At 43.1% G+C, this 18392-nt stretch overlaps 1 protein-coding gene across 5 annotated transcripts in view; it reads right to left on the bottom strand.

Moving 5' to 3' along the window:
• The window catches only part of CUNH21orf91 (chromosome unknown C21orf91 homolog), a 29461-nt gene extending 11361 nt beyond the window's left edge, over positions 1 to 18100 (bottom strand). Inside the window, exons 1-2 of one of the 5 annotated variants that reach the window (XM_028757221.1) lie at positions 18011 to 18100; positions 17312 to 17445 (exon numbers count right to left, since the gene is read on the bottom strand). In XM_028757221.1, coding sequence (XP_028613054.1) covers positions 17312 to 17438 — 127 coding nt within the window. In that variant the 5' untranslated portion in view covers positions 17439 to 17445; positions 18011 to 18100. Of the gene's footprint in view, positions 1 to 17311; positions 17446 to 17793 lie in introns of all 5 variants that reach the window. The other 4 variants (XM_028757220.1, XM_028757219.1, XM_028757218.1 and 1 more) reach the window with 4 other exon arrangements.
• Positions 18101 to 18392: the final 292 nt, after the last annotated feature.

The following is an 18392-nucleotide window of genomic DNA, read 5'->3' as shown; positions in this document are numbered from 1 at the left end:
CCTCCTCCTCCTCCTCCTCCTCCTCCTCCTCCTCCTCTTCTTCATCCCTAAACATCTTAAACCTTGCTTCACCCATTGCAAGCCTGGGTATTATGCACGTGTGTGTGGCTAGTCTTCAATTCCTCTAAGAAGCTTTCTCTAACCAACACACCTAGGTTAGCTTATTACACATGATTTTACAATTGCTTCTTCGTTGGCTTTTATTTCTTGCCAGGTAAGTTCTGTGTAGAAAGGGACCAATTATCTAGCTTACTCATAGGCATCCAGAGTCTCAGTGTCTGCACTCCATAAAAGCAGTTAAATGCATCAGAGAAAGTTAAAAGAGTATTTAAAACGCCGCAGCAACAATGATAACCATGGAAGCCTTATTTTACCAGTTGTCACGTATAGACTACTTCACTGCGGTCTTACCCATCTTACTTAAAGGGTACTGAGAGGGTTGGGCAGCTTACTAAGAGGATAATTGAGGGCATCTTTCAGTGAAGTCATTCTTATACTTAAGTCCAGAGGGCTGACAGTCTAAGGGAGTGGTGAATGGCACTAATAAACAGATTCCTGTGCTATCAGTCTGCCAAGAAAAATCATAAGGTTTACTTCATTATATATTTTAAATAGCAATCTCCATAAGTATACAACAAGGGCTGATTCACAGAAACTACCACTTATCCAGGGACACCTGATCCTTTTTTTAACAGTGTAGGTCAAATTTGAAATTCAATTTGAAAATATTTGTAAGCATACTTGAACTACCCTGTTTAAAAGCTAACTGAAAAGTAAAACAATAATACCATGACTACCTTATAGAATTAATTTTCAATATAGAAAAACATGTCTCAATAGAATAGCAATATGCCTGTCTTAAGTGATTATGCTTTTTCCAATTTACTATTTCAAATTAGCATTGGAGAAGTAAGCATTTCTATTATGATAAACCTCAGGATTGAAGATGTAATGGAGAGAACCTGAAGCATGTCACTTTGAAAGGCCACTGAGGCCTTTGGTGAAGGTATAACCTTGGTTGCAGTGGGGACCCCAGAATACTGGAGATGACAGGATTAGAGGACATTTCCCAAGGACATCGGGAAGTATGGAATGGAGCTGTCTAGAGCCGACAAGATAAACACACCATGGATGCAAAGTTGAGGAAGTGGCGCTTCCAAAGGCCTTTGGTGCCAAGGTCATGAGTGAGTCCCAGATGTCAGGCACCGAGCTACCAGATTTTGGAATGACACTCCTGGACTTTGGTTTTTACTTAAAGTTTTATGGCCTTGTTCTTTCTTCTTGGAATAATAAAGTATTTAACTGGCTTTGGATTTTTCAGGAGCCCAAACTTAAGAGACTGTAATCTTAGAGAGAAACAGAACTTTTAGATGATGGGAATTCTTTTAAAAAACCTGTAGGACTTTTAAGGCTGTACTATATTCTATACCATGATATTAACATAAGATGTTGGGGGCAAACAAGAAAGGAAAGGTTATAGTTTAGAGTGCTGTGTCAAAGCTGGCAAGGAGTGGGCTGTCCTAGCTTCAGCTGACAAGTTGATGGAGTTGACAAAGCTACAGAAAACAAACTACAACACACAACGTTTACTTAAGCCTTTCTTCTGTGTTCTGATGAAAACTCTCCTGATAACCCATCTGGCAGGCTGTCCTCACAATTCCATCCTCAGAGTCTCCCTTTAAAATAAAATTGCCTATATCAAAGCCCAGAGGGCCCAAAACCACTCAAATGTGAACATTTACCTGCAACTGTCACTGTCTGTCTTAAAATTGAGGGTATTCCTGGGCTTTTATTTAATCTGCTTACTGTGGGAATACAATGCTTCTTTCTAACAGAGATGATACTCCAAAAGTCATTTTTTGAAAAGCCATAATTGCCAAAACTCTTAATGAGTTGTACTTCCATCCATCCCTCCTTCCATCTGTCAAAGCCTAGTCTTGACTGTCCCCGCACATGCCACACAGCTTTACTTCATGTATTCTTCAATCACATTATCTGTCTACCTCGTGTACATTCACTTATCAACCAGACCCGGACTTGATTTCGTGGGGTTACCTATTAGCAGAACTGTTAATTGTTTTTTTTCCCTTACTTAGATGAGAGGGTTTATTACTATTCAGTAAATTAATAAGCATATCACCTTCAAATAAAACAATCATTTGTGCAGTAATTCACATAGTCAGAAGTATTGCTTCCAAATGTTTTTTTTTTTTTTAAATTTTTTAAATGGAAGTTCATATTGTGCCCAGCTTAGATAATTTCCAGGCTTCAGAGGGATTTGTTTTGATAAATTCACCTTGGTTGCTAAGAGATAAAAGTACTTGCGCATGTTAAATAATATCATGTTTGTTTAAGCAACTGTTAATTATAAAAATGATTACATGTGCATACAGTTGCAATGGGAAAGATTAAAATGAATGAAAGTCCACTTCATTTTTGAGGAGCAGATAACTATTTTTTCTTTTTTTTTTTTTGTTTTGTTTATTAAGACAGGGTTTCTCTGTATATCCCTGGCTGTCCTGGAACTCACTCTGTAGACCAGGCTGTCCTTGAACTCAGAAATCCACCTGCCTCTGCCTCCTGAGTGCTGGGATTAAAGGCGTGCGCCACCACTGCTCGGCTAACTATTTTTGATAAATGGAACACAAGAGAAGCCCTGTCTGTAGGGGTAGTGCGCTCACAGGGTCCCATACCACACACATGTTGTTTGGTCTTCAAATATTTTAAGAGAGAAAACCACTACACTCCCATACAATTCTTGATTGCTGTTGTTAAATCAGGTCTCTCAGCCATTGGCTTATATAGAAGGACATAAGAACAAAGAACAAGTTCTTCAGATCAAAACAGTCCATACCAGTGCCTGGCTGGATTTCACATATATCTGTGTGACCTCAAAGGCTCTCAGGCCGGGTGATGTTACTTTAACATATGTTACAACTGTGGCCGTATTTGTCTGGATGGACTGTTTAGAACAATGTTTGGCACACCCAGTTTGACTATATTACCATGCATTCATTGAGCAAGCACTGGGCAAGCTACGGTTCAAAAAGATATGACCATTTTATTGTTGCTGAGCCCTGACGTAAGTGGAGGGTTGTTCACGTTGTCTATCCTGTCATGGAACTAAAGGGGAGAACGCAGGCCTGGATCTGAATACATCCTTCCTAAATTCCACAGCACAGGACCCTTAGAAAGCTTAAGCAGTTGTTCACAGTGCCTGCAGAATAGAGTGACAAAGGAGAACTCTTCTCTTTGACCTCTCGGATGTTTAGCTAACTCAACTGTCACTTAAATGACTAAATAAAGCCTGCTGTGTTCAAGGTCTTGATATTTAAAAGCAAGGTAGCCTGGGCATCTCTGCACTGGGTAGCAGATGGAATTATTGGTGACCACGTTGAGTCAGCACGCAGACAGGCTCAGCAACTGTCCCGTGTATTTGAGAACCACCGACTTAGGAGAGACATACAACAGGTGGTCTTATGAGGGAGTAGATTTCAGCTCCGGGCTGGCTAGGCCAGGCTCAGGTTTTTGCGTGCTAAGAGGATTAAGCTGATAATCCAATCAGCTGGCTTCAATAAATGAACTACGAGAAGAACTTCAGCCAGCCAAGAGTTCAGAGAAGTCATGTTAAAATACAAACCGCAACATCGAGTACCAGAGAAGCCAAAGCAGAATCATGTATTGACAGTGTGCAACGATTTCGAAACCAAATCAAACAAACGAACAAACAAAATCCTCTCTCCCCGTGAATTCTTCTTTTTTGTTTTAACAGTTGGGAAGTTAGGAAAACACACCTACATAGCAACTGTTTATTACTAAAAGAGTACAAAAAAATTCCCATATTCGATTCTACTCTCTAATTTGGATACTTATTTTTTTTAACCCGTAATATCCAGCAGAACTTTCTGTGATGGTGGTTATGTCCCATCTAAGCTACTAAATACCACCAGCCACATCGGTATTTAATATTAGAAATGAGGTTAGTGTGATGTGGGCACTCAACTCCGAGTTTGATTTCATTTTCACTTATTGACATTTAACCCCACTGGTCAGACTGCTGACTTGGCTAGGACAGCTCATGCACAGGCAACTGATTAAGGAAAGGGACTTCGAGAACGTGGATGGAAGCCACCGCCATTTCTTTGAAAGCCTCATTATCAGGGAGGACAGAAAGTTCGAAACCACACAGAATAAAAAAAAAAAAGACTAGGCCTGCTTTTCAAGAACATTAAAACACACCAAATTCAGATAATTTAAAGGGGCACAATGAAATAAAATTACATCATATGAAGTTTTAAGCCGACAATTCAGTTTTTTTAATCCTCCATATTCAAGTTTTCTACTAAGTACATTTAATTCATTGTTTTACCATTAATGCTATTGTTGTATGTGAAGTTATCATATAAAACAAAATTAAGTCATAAAGCCACAGAGCATAGCTATGGGTACAACAGACTTGGGCATTTTTAACCACCCACTGATGTGGCATACAGGGACACTAACTTTCAGGAAGATTGACAGTGTCTCAATGGTAAAGTTATAAAGATGAATGCTATTTGAAGACAGCCTGAAATATGCTTTCATAGTAGCAGCCACATGAATGGGGACAAGCTAGCCAGACCCAGAAGTAGACCTGAAACTGTGATGGTTTGAATATGCTCTGCCCAGGGAATAGCACTATTAGGATGTGTAGCCTTGTTGGAGTAGGTGTGTCACTGTGGGTGTGGGCTTTAATATCCTACTCTTAGCTCCCTGGAAGTCAGTCTTCTCTTAGGGGCCTGAAGATGAAGATGTAGAACTCTCAGCTCCTCCTGCACCATGCCTTCCTGGATGCTGCCATGCTCCCACCTTGACGATAATGGCCTGAACCTCTGAACCTGTAAGCCAGCCCCAATTAAATGTTGTCCTTCTAAGAGTTGCCTTGGTCATGGTGTCTGTTCACAGCAGTAAAACCCTGTCTAGTAGAGAAACTGTAATGGGGGATATTAGAAAAGAAGGCGTCTGGCTGGCTCCTGCCATGCTCCCGCACTCCTGCCTGCAACGCTCAGGTCCAGCATGGTCCTCTGTCTCTGTAGCCTCTAGTTCCTTCACAGTCATAACCTCCCCCGACCACCTTCCTGTTGTCGACGGTCCCACCTTCCAGTAACCCAGTAAAACAAAACTCTAAAGCTTATAGTTAACAAAACAGATTTATATATCAGCAAATACTCAAATCCCAGGATGGCCATACAATAATTTCAAAGCCAATTGATAATGGTAAGATGCCAACACAGATTAGACATTATATCTCAAATATCCTAACCTTTTCATATCTTCTCTGCCTAAGGCTGGTTAAAGCCACACTGGTTAACGTCAGCCTCCATCTTCTGCGCTCCTCCTCCTCTTGCGTTTCTCCCTGCATCCCTGTCTCTGCCACCCCTAGCTTCGCCTCCCTTATCCCTGTCCAATCAGAGGCCTCCCGCTGCAAACAGATTGGACAGGGAAATTTCTACCATAAGAAACCAAGATGAACTGTGGTTCATCTCTTCAGTCATTGTCTCCAGCCAAGGTTTGGACTGAGAAACTGATTTTCTTCCAGGTAAGAGACACAAAGTGACCCCAGACTACTACTATGAAACATCAGTTCTATAACTCCGTATCTTTGCTTATGTTTGAACCACAGTCCCTCACGTTCCAGGTAAGCGTTTTTTTAAGTGTTCTGTAACATCCTTCAATTTTGCTGTCAAAAGCTAAAGCTATCACCTGTGTTTCAGACCAACCTGAACCACATGGATGTGACCTGTCGGCAGCAGACAATTCAGCTTTCCTTTTCTTTGCTCACAGTCATATAAATATTTCTATTTATAACATTTCTCAATGGGGATGAACACAGGAGCATATTAATGTTGAAGCAGTGACCTACTGACATATATTTTATCTCAGATGGAATAACCATCTTTAAGTCATGTGGCTATCTGTCATAACGACCTCATCATAATTCTAGGGTAAAAAAAATTAACTTTGAGCTAAATGAGCAGGTTAGGAAACTAAGGAAAACCAACCGTTTGCACAACAGAATAAGAACAGGTTTTAAATGACAGAGTGCATGGTATCAATTTAGCAGTGTGGGAAGACATTAAAGCACGTGATGGAGAAGCCTACCTTCAGTGCCTACATCTTCTCCTGGGATTTTAAGCTGCATCACAACAGGAATTTAAAATAGGCAAGTGAAAAAGCTGTGTCACAATGTTTCAGCACTGCTACACTGGAAACTAGGAAAGCAGTTCTCAAGGCGATACTGGCACTTTAAAAAACGCTGATGTGTTAAAGAGTTACCGACTGACAGAGAAGAACACTCCTAATGTAGAGAATGAAAACACGGGATGGTAATGGCATGGGCACTAACTTTCCTTTTATAAGACAATTCCCTTCTCTACATGCCTTTGCCCCAGAAAATTCAGCAGTACAAACACTGAGAGAGGAAACACGGTGAGTAGTTACGATCCCCTCTACCCCCTTTGCTTTCTGTATTTTGACTATTTTGTTTGAGGAAAACAAAGCCACTTATATTTTCAGTAGGAAAAAATTCAAAACACCACAGAAACTTCTGAAAAGACATACAGTTTAGTCTGAAAATAAACACCAGTGTTCCTTAGTTCTAGACAAATTGGGCTCAGGTTCAATCAACTAAGTAAAACAAGAAAGGCAAAGACACCGGAAGTAACAGACTCATTCTCAAAGCGTATTATGTTAAGACTTGTATGAATTCTTCCTCTGCTAACAATGCACCTAGCTGAACATTTAACCTTAAGGGAATTATAGGTGACCCTAGTCCCCCTAAAAGTAAAATCATAACCAAAACAGAGTTTTATTTACCTGTCAATCTTTGGTGGAGAACCAAGAAATAAAAGGGGCACGAGGGAAAAGTTGCTAACTGAACAAGGTGTACACTGTCTGCTGCTTTCGGCAGACACGCCTGGCCCTGCTGCAGGAAGAGGGAGACAGATTCAGAGGTGGAAACTTGTGACAGAACGGCCAACTCCTCAGCTCTTTACACTTCCACATACACAGAACGAGAAGCTACGGTGTTAATGGCAAAGGGGCCCAGTAACCAGTAACAGCAAGGCCTAGAAGGAAAGGGACTCCTTCAGCCCAAACCACAACACTAGCACTTCATTACATACTACACTCTCCTACATTAACTCCCACACGAGATCCATCATTTCTTCTCAGCCCTAGCATGGTCCTCTCCCATCATGGTCTTATTCACCATTCTTTCACTTCATACATACCCCAAGGGCTCAGCAATTACATTCAAGGAGGAGAGAGAGAGAGAGAGAGAGAGAGAGAGAAAGAGAGAGAGAGAGAGACATGGTATTTAGGATACAGGGCAAGAGATAACCAAAGGCATAAATAAAACTAAGACAGGAAGAAGGGAATGGAGTCTACAATTTCATTGGACGGGGAATGAGAGGCAGGGGTGAGCCGATATGAAGGCTCCTAGAAGCTGAAGGGGTTTACAACCCCAGAGGAAGAACAACATCAACCAACCAGACCCCCCAAAGCTCCCAGGGACTAAACCACCAACCAAAGACTATACAGATGGAGGGACCCATAACTCCAGCCACATATGTAGCAGAGGATGGCCTTATCTGGCATCAATGGGAGGAGAGGCCCTTGGTTCTGTGGAGGCTCCATACTCCTGAGTAGGGAGGGTAAGGTTGTGGAAGGGAAACTGGGAAGAGGGATGCCATTTGAAATGTAAATAAATAGAACAACAACCAAAAAGAAGAAGAAGAAGAGGAGGAGGAGGAGGAGGAGGAGGAGGAGGAGGAGGAGGAGGAGGAGGAGGAAGAGGAAGAGGAAGAGGAGGAGGAAGCTCCTATAATCCTCCGCTTGATAGTACACGGTATAGATCCGGTCTATGTAACAGGTTGCCTTAGGAGGATTGCATGTTCAAGGCCTGCCTGGAAAATTTGTGAGGCCTTGCCTGAAAACCAAAAAAACCAAAAAACTCAAAACAAGGGGTGGGATACAGTTCAACGACAGAACACTGGCCTGGCACAAGTCTGGTCCTAGGTTTAGTTCCTATGCTTAAAAAAAAAAAGTAACGAGGGGCGAGGCGGTGGGGTATGATAAGAACACTCTCTACGAACTTCTCTGAATTAACTAAAACAAAAGTAGCTAGTCATGTAATACCTACCATGCTACGTCTGGGAGCTAAGAGCTTGACCTGGAAGAAATGGCAAGGGCAGGCTCACTGACTGGCCGTACTGAGGGAGACGACTCAGAATGGGTGCAGTGGTGAGCGAGAGGAGAGGAATTAAATGGTTTCTGAAAGAAAACCCGTGAGGGAGTAATGCCCTGACAGAGGAGCAGCTCAAGAGAAGAGCAGGGAAGTGGAAGTGAGATGCCTGCTTCCTGGTCGCAGCTGACTTGCCGTTGCAAAGGAGAGAGCTATCACCTGCTGCGGCGCATTGCAGAGAGCAGTGCTCCGATTCCATTTCCGCCCTAACTCTTCATTTCCTGTCCTCACTTTCTTCACAGGCCATGATTCTGTTCGTGTAATACAGAGATTGCCTTTTAATCCTCGATGGTTGACTTTTATCAATGATCTGGGAAAAGTTGTTCATGGTTTCAATCATGATACCTGTATCTGCTGCTGGAAATAATTCTGTCCTAAGTATTGAGTCCTTTCAATTTGGACTCAATGCTTTTGTATGTCTCACTGCACATTTCACTCCTGGCTACTGGGACAAATCAACCATGATTCTAAGCTAGAAAGTCATTTTTAATGCACTTATGTTATTGATTATTACTATTATTAACAGAGTGCTCTGGGTTGCAGGGTCCACGTGCTTGCTTTGATCACAGATTTTAAAGCAGTCAAGATTATCTGCACAGTGAGTGCCCACTTGGCGGCTGCTGCATCCTGAAGTAGTGCTTGCCTGTGTCAAAGGAACCTAGAAAAGCGTTCCAAGACAGCCTGCTCAAACATTGTTTCTATATTTCTAGTCAACTAAAATAACTAGACACAACTGTTAGTGCTAGCTGCACTGTGCTGTTATTCTGAAGGGAAGATAAAGCTCTTTGGTTATATTAGTACGACTCATAGCTGTGCGTAGATTCCAGAAAGACCTTTGTAACTTGGTAAATAGACCAAAGTTTCCTTGTGGGTCAGCTTAGAAGAAAAATCTTAAAGGCAATTCTTTAAAGTTCTTCACCTGGGTCTGGCATGGCCTCAGTGGAGATATAATGACATTGTTCCTGCCCCTGGGACAGGGCCAGCAGGCGTGGGCTAAGGGCTTGTTTGTGTAATAATGTACATATTTTCACTGTCCTTCAAGGAATGTCCTCCCTGTTAATGTTAATGATGCCCATCGTAATCCAAGACAGCATGAATCCAGGAGGCTAAGGTGTGGCTAATGTTTTAGCAAAAAAAATAAATAAATAAATAAATAAAAAAAAAATGCTGGGACCTTCCGGACAGCCCATAAGGCTGTGGAAAAGGACTCTAAAAACATGAGTTTGAAAATACATAATTTCTAAACTATGCAAAAATGTAAGGATGTAATATGAATTGTATAAGGGGCTTCACAGATCTAAAGAAACAGAGGCAACTACACTATGAGCCAGCATGTCAGAAAGATACAAAGACAGAAGATACAAATGTAGGTGGATTGGATTCCTGAGTTCAAGGTCAACCTGGGACAGACCAGGTATGGTAGAAATGGTAATTTCAGCTAGCTTATTGTCTGTGGTTAACAGAGGCAGGCAGATCTCTGAATCCTTTTGTAATGTTAAAAGAAAATGTGTGCTTGATGTCTCCTAAGAATCAAGAGCCTGGGGTCACCAGATGCTGATTCATAGGACAATCAAAGGGAAATCTGGAGTAAATAACTGGATTGATATGTAAAATAAAAAGACTGGGTTTATGATCTGCAAGAGATGAGCTATCCAGAGAATTTTTTTAGAACAGCAAGAGAGCACTGCCTGGAGAACTTGTTTCAAGCAGATCAGAGAGAAAGCAGGCAGGAAAGCTGTCTCCAGCAGATCATAGGCTGTCAGTTGGGACCCACAATTTGACTTCGAGTCCTTTGTTTCACTTCTCCCAGACACCCCTTCCTCAGAACCCCTCTCCAAGCTGAGGCTGGTCCTTAGCGCTCTTCCATGTTAATTCACCAACTAAACACTCAACCACTGTTCTGCTAGTCCTTCTGTGATGGCTGAACATTCACTGGTCTTTATGGAACTACATAGGAAAAGGAAATGGTGCAGGAGACAAATAGACCACTAGCAAGTCCCGGAAGCAGTAAAGTGGACAGATTTCCACGAAGAAGAGGGTGTAATGGAAGGCTAATACTGAGGCAGGGCAGTGATATATATGCCTTTAATCCTGGTAAGTGGGAAGCAGAGGCAGGTAGAATTCTGCGTATTCAAGGCTGGATAGGCCTTGGCAAACTTATGTAGCAAAATCCTGTCCTGAAACATGAGCAAAGAATAAATCAGAAGGAAGGGATGGCAAATGGTCTGCTCATCTGAAGGAACTTTTTTGTTTCTGTGAGACAGGGTATGGATCTGTGTCTTAAGCTGGTCTTAGACACACCACAATCTTCTCGCCTCAGACTGCTGTGTTCGGAAATTATCTGTATGAGCCATAAAACCCAGCTGAGAAATTTAACTTTTTAAAAGGACTTTGCAGTCATTTTGTGGAGATACCCTTCTGCATTATTCTCCCAAGGTGTATAAATCTTTACCCTCTCCATGCTTCATCTCCAACAGCAGACAGGAGGGAAGATTCTAGTCCAAAAATGACATATGGCATAAAATAATTTACTTCAGACATGCAGTCTCAGGTGCTCACAGATTACATAAGTGAAGGTGTTTAAAATTAGCTGCAAATATAGATAATTTGAGAGGAGAGAGAAACAGAAGGCAATCTGCTAGATATTAGCATGTACAAGGTCATAAAAGGCCAGGGGTGAGGCTGGACGACAGGCTAGGGCAAAACATGCCAATATAATTTTATCGAACAAAACAAATACAACCCAGTGTGAAGCAGCCTGTAGGCCCAGTGAGAGACAATGGGAAAACCAGATGTGGAGTGACACTCAATAAGGAGCACCAGTCACTTTCATAGAAAGGATATCTCTATCACAGGGAAGGTGGCACTATTACAGAAAGAATGTCACTTCTAGAGAGAGGCTGCCCCGGCCCTGTGGTGCTGCTATCAGAGGGTTTGATCTAGTTAAAGCAATGCAAGTATGAGAAAGTCAAAGACGCATCCTTTACCCGGTGGCTGCAGCTGTATTAGCACTGGCCTCAGAGAACTACCTGGATGTGAGCTCCCGTGTGTCCTTTACTATCTATGTGACTGGAGGACAACTCCACTCACTTGGGTCCCTTCATTTTGTCACAGATGAGGATAAAATTATTTCTGCTTGGCTAAGATGGGGAGAAATCTACGTTTGCTACAACAACTGCTAGATTCCACTTGAGAATCAGTTCATAACATTAAGGGTTTCTAATTTCCACACTCCCCCCCCCCCCCCCGCAGTTTATCACTGAGTGAGAGAACTTGTTACTCATTTCCTGTTGCCTATGTAGGTGAGCATGAACTTCTCCACAAACCGAGTGCACAGTGCAGATGAGGAACCTGCCCAGTCTCACGGCTGTGGGGATTCCCGTCTGTTGGTCTGGGTGTGGACTGTGTGTCACTGTGTGCTTTTGAAATGGTTTTGTCAGCAGAACCTCATTAGAGATGAGAGTGGAAAGTGAGCATCGCTGGCTCTGAGCTGAAATTATAGAATGTTTTCAAAGAAAAGCAGCTCCAATTAGAAAGGCGAAAGATAAAGGCTTGTCTGAACTGAACCCCACGTGGGCGGAGCTAGGTTCAAATTCTTACCCCTGACCCAGTTACAGTAGCCTACTTTCGTTACATAAACTGTTCTCTTTAACTTTCTAGCCTCAGTTTCAAAGTTTAGGTTAAGTTTTAAAGTTTGGATCACCCACAAATGTTGGTTGTGATGGCTTATTTGTTGGGATTTGGTTGGGCAGATGTAACAGCTTCCTGAACTATGAAGAGTGGGTATTTGTTGTATAAAAAGAACTTGGGGGTGAGGGACAAGGCTCTGTCAGTACAGTCCTTGCCATGTAGGCATGGGAAATGTTTGAACCCTATTGCAAAAGCTAGGCTTGGTGGCATGGTCCTCAGACTCTGCACCGGAGAGGCAGACATGAGAACCCCATGTCTCATTGGCCAGTCAGTACGGCTTGTCAGTGAACTCCACATAAAAACAGCTTCAGGGAAATTGACATTCAGTGAATGCTCTGTCTCCAAAAATAAGGTAGAGAGTGGCTGAGGTAAGGCCTTGGCCTCAAGCCTTAGCTTGTACCTGCCCACACGTGTAACTCAACCCAACATGTAGGAACACATGCTCAAAACAGAGGCTGAGTTGGGAAGTCTGGGTTTGATAGCTCTACTCTTTGGGTAGAAAGACCCAAGCTTCGCTTTCTTTCTGTTTCACTTTGTTTGAGCCATAGTTTCCGATTTCAGGCTTCTGTCACAAGTCAGGAAGGCTGAGGTTACTTGCCATTATTTACTTATTCCGGAATACAAGAGAAAGGGCTTTCCCTTAGTTCCACCAAGCAGTTTTCCCGAAGTTACGTTCATTATGTTTAAGAGTTGCTGCTCCCCATAAGATTGATGTTTTACAAAGGTACAGTGTGTACCAAAGAGACAACTAGTAAAAACTAGTAAAATAGGCCCTAGGAATACTCCTCCCGCTCCCCACAATAGTAAAGGTTTCATCATATCGAAGGCAAAACTGTCTCCATTTTGGTTGAGATCGATCAGTGCTTAGATGACTCTTCTGGCCTTGGGGCTGAACTGCATCTTGAAAGTTCGTTGAATAATGGTTGCACTGTGAAGACCAGCATGTAGCCGTGCTTAAAGTGGTCTTGTCAAAAAGCTGTAAGGATTTTCAACTTTTTTTTTTTTTTTTGGCCTAGCTCAGTCCATAAAACATCATAATTAATCCAACTCCCAAGGAGGAGTGCCCCAGAAATTTATTATTGGGTAAGAACAAATGAAATTAAACCTAAGTAATTTGGTGTTATATTTTAAGCTTGGGACGATTCCCTGGTTCCTCTCTGCCTCTGTTCAGGAAGAGACTAATGGCTCCCTTCTCCCTGGGTATCTCTTCAGAGACGGTCAGCTACTGAGACCATTAGCCACTTTTGAGCCATTTTTTTGGGGAATTAAAAAGAAAAAGTTAGCTATAATGTTAAGAGGGAAGATCACTTGAAAATACAGAAACAGCAATAGGCTTTACACTTAGATAAAGTAAAAATGGCGTTTTAAGCTTATCTTGTAAACATCTATTTATTTTGATTTTATGTGTATGGGCTTTTGCCTGCAAGCAAGTATGTGCACTGTGTATGTGCCTGGTACCCACAGAAGCCAGAACACGGCATTGGGTCCTCTAGAATTGGAGATGGTTGTGAGCCATCTTGTGGGTGTAGGCAACCAAAACACTGCAGTCTCTGGCTTTCCAGAGACTTAAGTAACTTAAGCTTTCTTTCCTCTAGTGAACACCTGGTAGATAACTAAACCAGCAAGCAAGTGCTCTTAACGACTGAGCCATCTCTCCAGACCCTGTTCTTAGTTAACCCTAGTACATGGTGTTGCCACTATGGAATGGGACCAAGAGAAAGACGCTGCAGTCACAGGAAGTTTGTTGCTTCCTGAGCCCAAGCAGTGGATGTGTCTGCTTGAGCAGAAAGACACTGGCATTCAGAGCAGGGTATGGAGGAAGAACAGAAGATCTTTAACAACAAACAACCATTTCTGAATTTACCTCTATTTCCATGAAAGAACAAGAAATTAGGGAGAACAAATGAGAGACTACACAGAGAAGCCAGACACATGCTTATTCCTCAGCGGGCAAAGCCAGCTTAGATGAAAACAGAACTGGTTTAGTTATCTAACAGTTGTATCTATCACTGTAAGAAGGAAAGCTTAAGTTACTTATCTGGGTTGCAGAGTAGTTCCAGCATTTGGGGATCTACTCCCAGGATTGTTACTGTCTTTTGTACATTACATTACGGTTGTTTAAGTGCAGGCCCCTGTGACCTGGCTTCCGTTTAGGGACTAGAAGCGATCTGTTTATTAAGTAGGTTAGAGAATCCTCCATAATAAACTAGATGCCTGTAAGTGTACTTACTTGATCACTAACACTAGGCAAACGTCTTAGAGTGTCTTAGGACTACCAGATCAGGGCCTAGCCCTCTGCTTGCACACCTCTCTCCTCATCTTACAAGTGCAACAATTATCCTGACGGTGAATTAGGGGCTACGAAAGTTACCCCTGGGAACAGTTAATGACTGAAGCCCTTGAAATAACACGGTCAGGTTTTTGAAGAACAGGACCGTGCTTTGGAGACATGAGAGTTAGTCAGTACCCACTTTCCTTTGAAATACTGTGAAACCACAGGAAAAAGACAACTCGGAGGATGCCCAGAAGGCAGAGTCCCTCCAGTAAGCTCGGCCTGTGTGAGGTCAGTTCCCTTTCGCCCTTTGTCTTTGTTGCAGAAACACATGCAAGCACATGGCTCTGAAACAAGAGGCTCATTAATTAGTGGGAGGCCAGTGCTCTTTTCATGTAAACAATCTAAAGTATATAAAATGGCGTTTTATTTCAAATGTGTAAAACCTAGCCCAACTGCTACGGTCCTCAAGACAATTCATTTCACTTGGGTTCTTTGCAGGAAAAAAAAAAAAAAAAAGAAAAGAAAAGAAAAGAAAAGAAAAAAGGGAAAAAATGGTTGAGAGAAAATTTCAAGTTTCTTAGTTTACAGCAACACCACCACATTCCAGACAAAACTATACTAAACCTGTAAATGTCCTATTCAAATGTCCCTCTTACAAACCAGTTATAGAAGAAAACTACAAGAATTCAAGTCACTAACAAAGGTGAAGGATAAACCTATCTTCGTTTTCTCCCACTGATTTTAAAAACATGCGGAATGTGCAGGTGTGTGTGGTATGTGTGGTGTGTGTGTGTGTGTGTGTGTGTATGTGTGTGTGTGGTGTGCAACAACTCACACACGGAGGTCAGAGGATGACTTGAGGGAGCTGGTTCTTTTCTTCCACTGTGTGAGATCCAGGAATTGAACTCAACTCCTGAGGCTTAGCATCAAGTGTCTATCCCTGCATTAAGCCGTCTTGCCAGCCCTCCACTGATATTTATTTTTTTAACAAGACCTGGGTGGGTATGGATATAAAAATTGACACTGGTGGAAATCTCTCCCCATCTTCCCACAGCAGTATGACAATATTAAACTAAACAAACGTTTAAAACTAATAGCTCCTCAGTGCAGTAACAATGGAAATACATTTGTGAGCAAGGAACTGGTACTCCAGACACACCGAGAAGGCTTTTCAGTTCCACCTTTAACACACACAGAGGATGAAACAGTTCTAATCCAGATTGAGAACCGTTTTTGTCTTTTAGACCAATGACAACTATTATTTCAAAGACACAGGGCTGGGGTCATGTTTACACATCAAGAGTTAAATGCTCACAGTTAGTTAAAAGGCATCGCCAGAAGGGCTAGGAAAGCAATTATGAAAACTGAGGTCTCTGCAGTAAAATTTTATAGATGGCATGATGATCAGGAAACACCGATTAGGGAAAGCTGGCTGAACCAAAAACCAATTAGGATTCAGGAGGAGGGATTTCCAGCATCTATCTCACAATTAACTACCTACTGACAGTAGATCGATGGGATTGAGGTCACATCCACAAGAACTGGATGGCCGGGCTTTGAGGCCCAGGACTATCAATTAAAGCGATATGCCTTCAAAGTGCACTTCTTAGGTCTCCCAGGTTCCATCACATTCAAATGAGTACTAACAGCAGGCATCCCAGAGCTATTTTGAATGAAGATAATCCAGTAAGACGCTTAGGGCCATGCTTGGCACAGATGTGCTCCCAGAAAACATTTGCCTGGCACATAACAACAGCTTGCTGTCACCACTCCAGCAACCTGGAGCAGCCTACCCGCCAGACCTCAGTTTCTTTCACAGAAAACACAAGAGGCTGCAGTTGATCATTTCTGATGTCTTTGCCCTTCTAAAACGTAAACTTCCAGAACACACAGGGAAAACTGTGTTTCCAAAGAGCAGAACTGTGCCCGCTCACTGTGGCATGGAGGATGTTAACATAAACGCCACACAAAACTCACACTTGTAAGTCAAGCTTCTAAAACTAGCCCTAATCACTACATTTACTAAAGCCGAACTAACAGTCATACTATGTAACCTACAGAAATTTTGTGATGTTCCAAGACACACCATTTGAAAGCTACATTTCTGAGTAATAAGTTCTAACAGGAATGTCAAAGTCTATGATCACAGTACGGGAGTGAGTGAGTGTGTTTAGCAATAAGGATATTTTGTACCTCTTAACAGGAAAAAAAAAGATCATGAAAATCTTTAAAGACAAAATGAAATGTTGTTTTGAAACCAAGCCCTCAAGCATCTAGGTATTTCAAAATGTCCAGTATCTAATAAGGTCTTTTTTTCCACCAACACATTAGAACCTCAAAATTCAAGTTACAAGCAAATTTTATTTTGGGGGGAATTTTATGATTTCTCTTCAGTGTGATTCATAGATACCTAGAAAGATTTGGGGTTTCACTGTGACAATGTGAATAGTAAGGTTACATCCCATGTTTCATGGAAACAAGAGACAGTTATCTATGTAGGACCCAGTTATCTGTGTACCCAACCCAACATTCAGCAAAAGGTTTAATTTCCAAAGAGTTTCTTTTACACATTCTCACAATGATACTGGCATCAAGAAAATTGAAAAGTCTTTTTGGTTTTTTAAAGATTACTAAAAGAAAAGGAAGTTATTTAAAATTTTACATAAAGAACTTAGAAACATTAAAAGTTGATTAAAATTCACCACATGTTGGGAAAATAGAGACTAAGAGTTTGTGCCGAAAGGAATAAGATTAAATCTGCCCAAATAAACGGTCAAGTTGATTTTTTAAATACGACGAGTTAAGGGGGGGGGGCAGGCTAAAAATCTAATGTTTACCAGACAATACCTGCACTTCATTTCAAATTAGTGAAAATGAGTTTACCTACGTGTTTTAAAGACAAAGATTTTCCTCGATTCATAACTATGTTAACTCTGGCTTCATTTCCAGAAAAACCTTAGCAGATCCTCACTTAGCACAATCTCTAGGCTTTCAAGCAATTTCAGTGTTCCCTTCAAGCAAAAGTACAACAGGGCATGCGGTTAAACGCGCAGTATCCTTACCCTCGAGATTTAGCTCAAAGCAAATGTGGCAGAAGGAGAGTGTGTCTTTGTCTGTTCCCAGTTTACAAACACTGCAAATGTTGTCATCATTCAAGTCAATGTTTACAAACTGCTCCTCTTCGTTCATAGTGTCCCTATGAGGAAAGAGAAAAGGCAAGTTACACAACCACAAGAACTTGCTTATGGTCTGCAGTACCGGAAAAAAAAAAAAAAAAACAGCAATGAAAAAGGAGGCGTTTGCAACAGCCTCCTCAGGCAAGCATCGCCATGCTTGGAGTTACAGTATCACAGTTTTACTGCGGAAAAAGCACAGGGATAGAAAAGGGCTGCCCACAGGAGACACCCGCCGCCCGCGTCGCGCCGGCAGACACCGGGTCTGTCAACCAACTTCAGATCGGTCCGGGTGGCCAGAAGGAGCCGACAGGACGCGGCTTTGCCAACTTCTGGGGGAGCGCCTGGAGGCGTTCCGCTAACTCGGTTACCCGGCTCCGCTGCGGCAAGACGCACGTGGGGACAGGGACACCCGGGAAGGGTCGGCTCACGTCGGAGACCCCGCAGCCACGGGCCAGAGGGTCTCAGGGGCGCCACTCGAGAGCCGTGGGCGGTCGGCACGGCGTGGGATCTGTCTCGTCTGTCCGTCCGTCCGTCTGTCCCGGCACCGGTCCTGCGCACCAGAGCGGCTCAGAGAAGGATCTTTACCGTCCGGCTCCGCCGCCGTCCGCGCGCCACGATCCGCACTATTGTTTCCGCCGCCGCCGCGGCGCAGACGGCTTCGCGCTCCGCCCCGCCCCGGCCGCCTGCGCCACCTCGAGCCGCCCACGGGGAGAGCGGCGGGTCCAGCCCACAGCCCGGGGGTCCCACGTGGCCACCCCGCCGCGAGGAGCGCAGCCGCCCTCCGCCCGCCCGCGCTCGCCCGGCGCCCCCGAGCGCACCTCCCACCCCCGCCTCCGCGGCGAGCATCTCGCGCCCCTCCGCGTGGCGCACATGGACCCGTCCGGCCCGCCTCCCTCCAGCCCCTGCAAACTCCAGCCACTCGCGGGTTGCAGGAGTGGGCCCATGGCGAATGCTGGCGGGGGCTGGG

This window comes from Grammomys surdaster, unplaced genomic scaffold (genome assembly GCF_004785775.1).
Source record: "Grammomys surdaster isolate TR1022 unplaced genomic scaffold, NIH_TR_1.0 126153, whole genome shotgun sequence".
In the NCBI taxonomy this organism is placed as follows: Eukaryota; Metazoa; Chordata; class Mammalia; order Rodentia; family Muridae; genus Grammomys; species Grammomys surdaster.
Note: the sequence above shows the minus strand (reverse complement) of the source record. Positions and strands in the feature narration are given on the sequence as shown.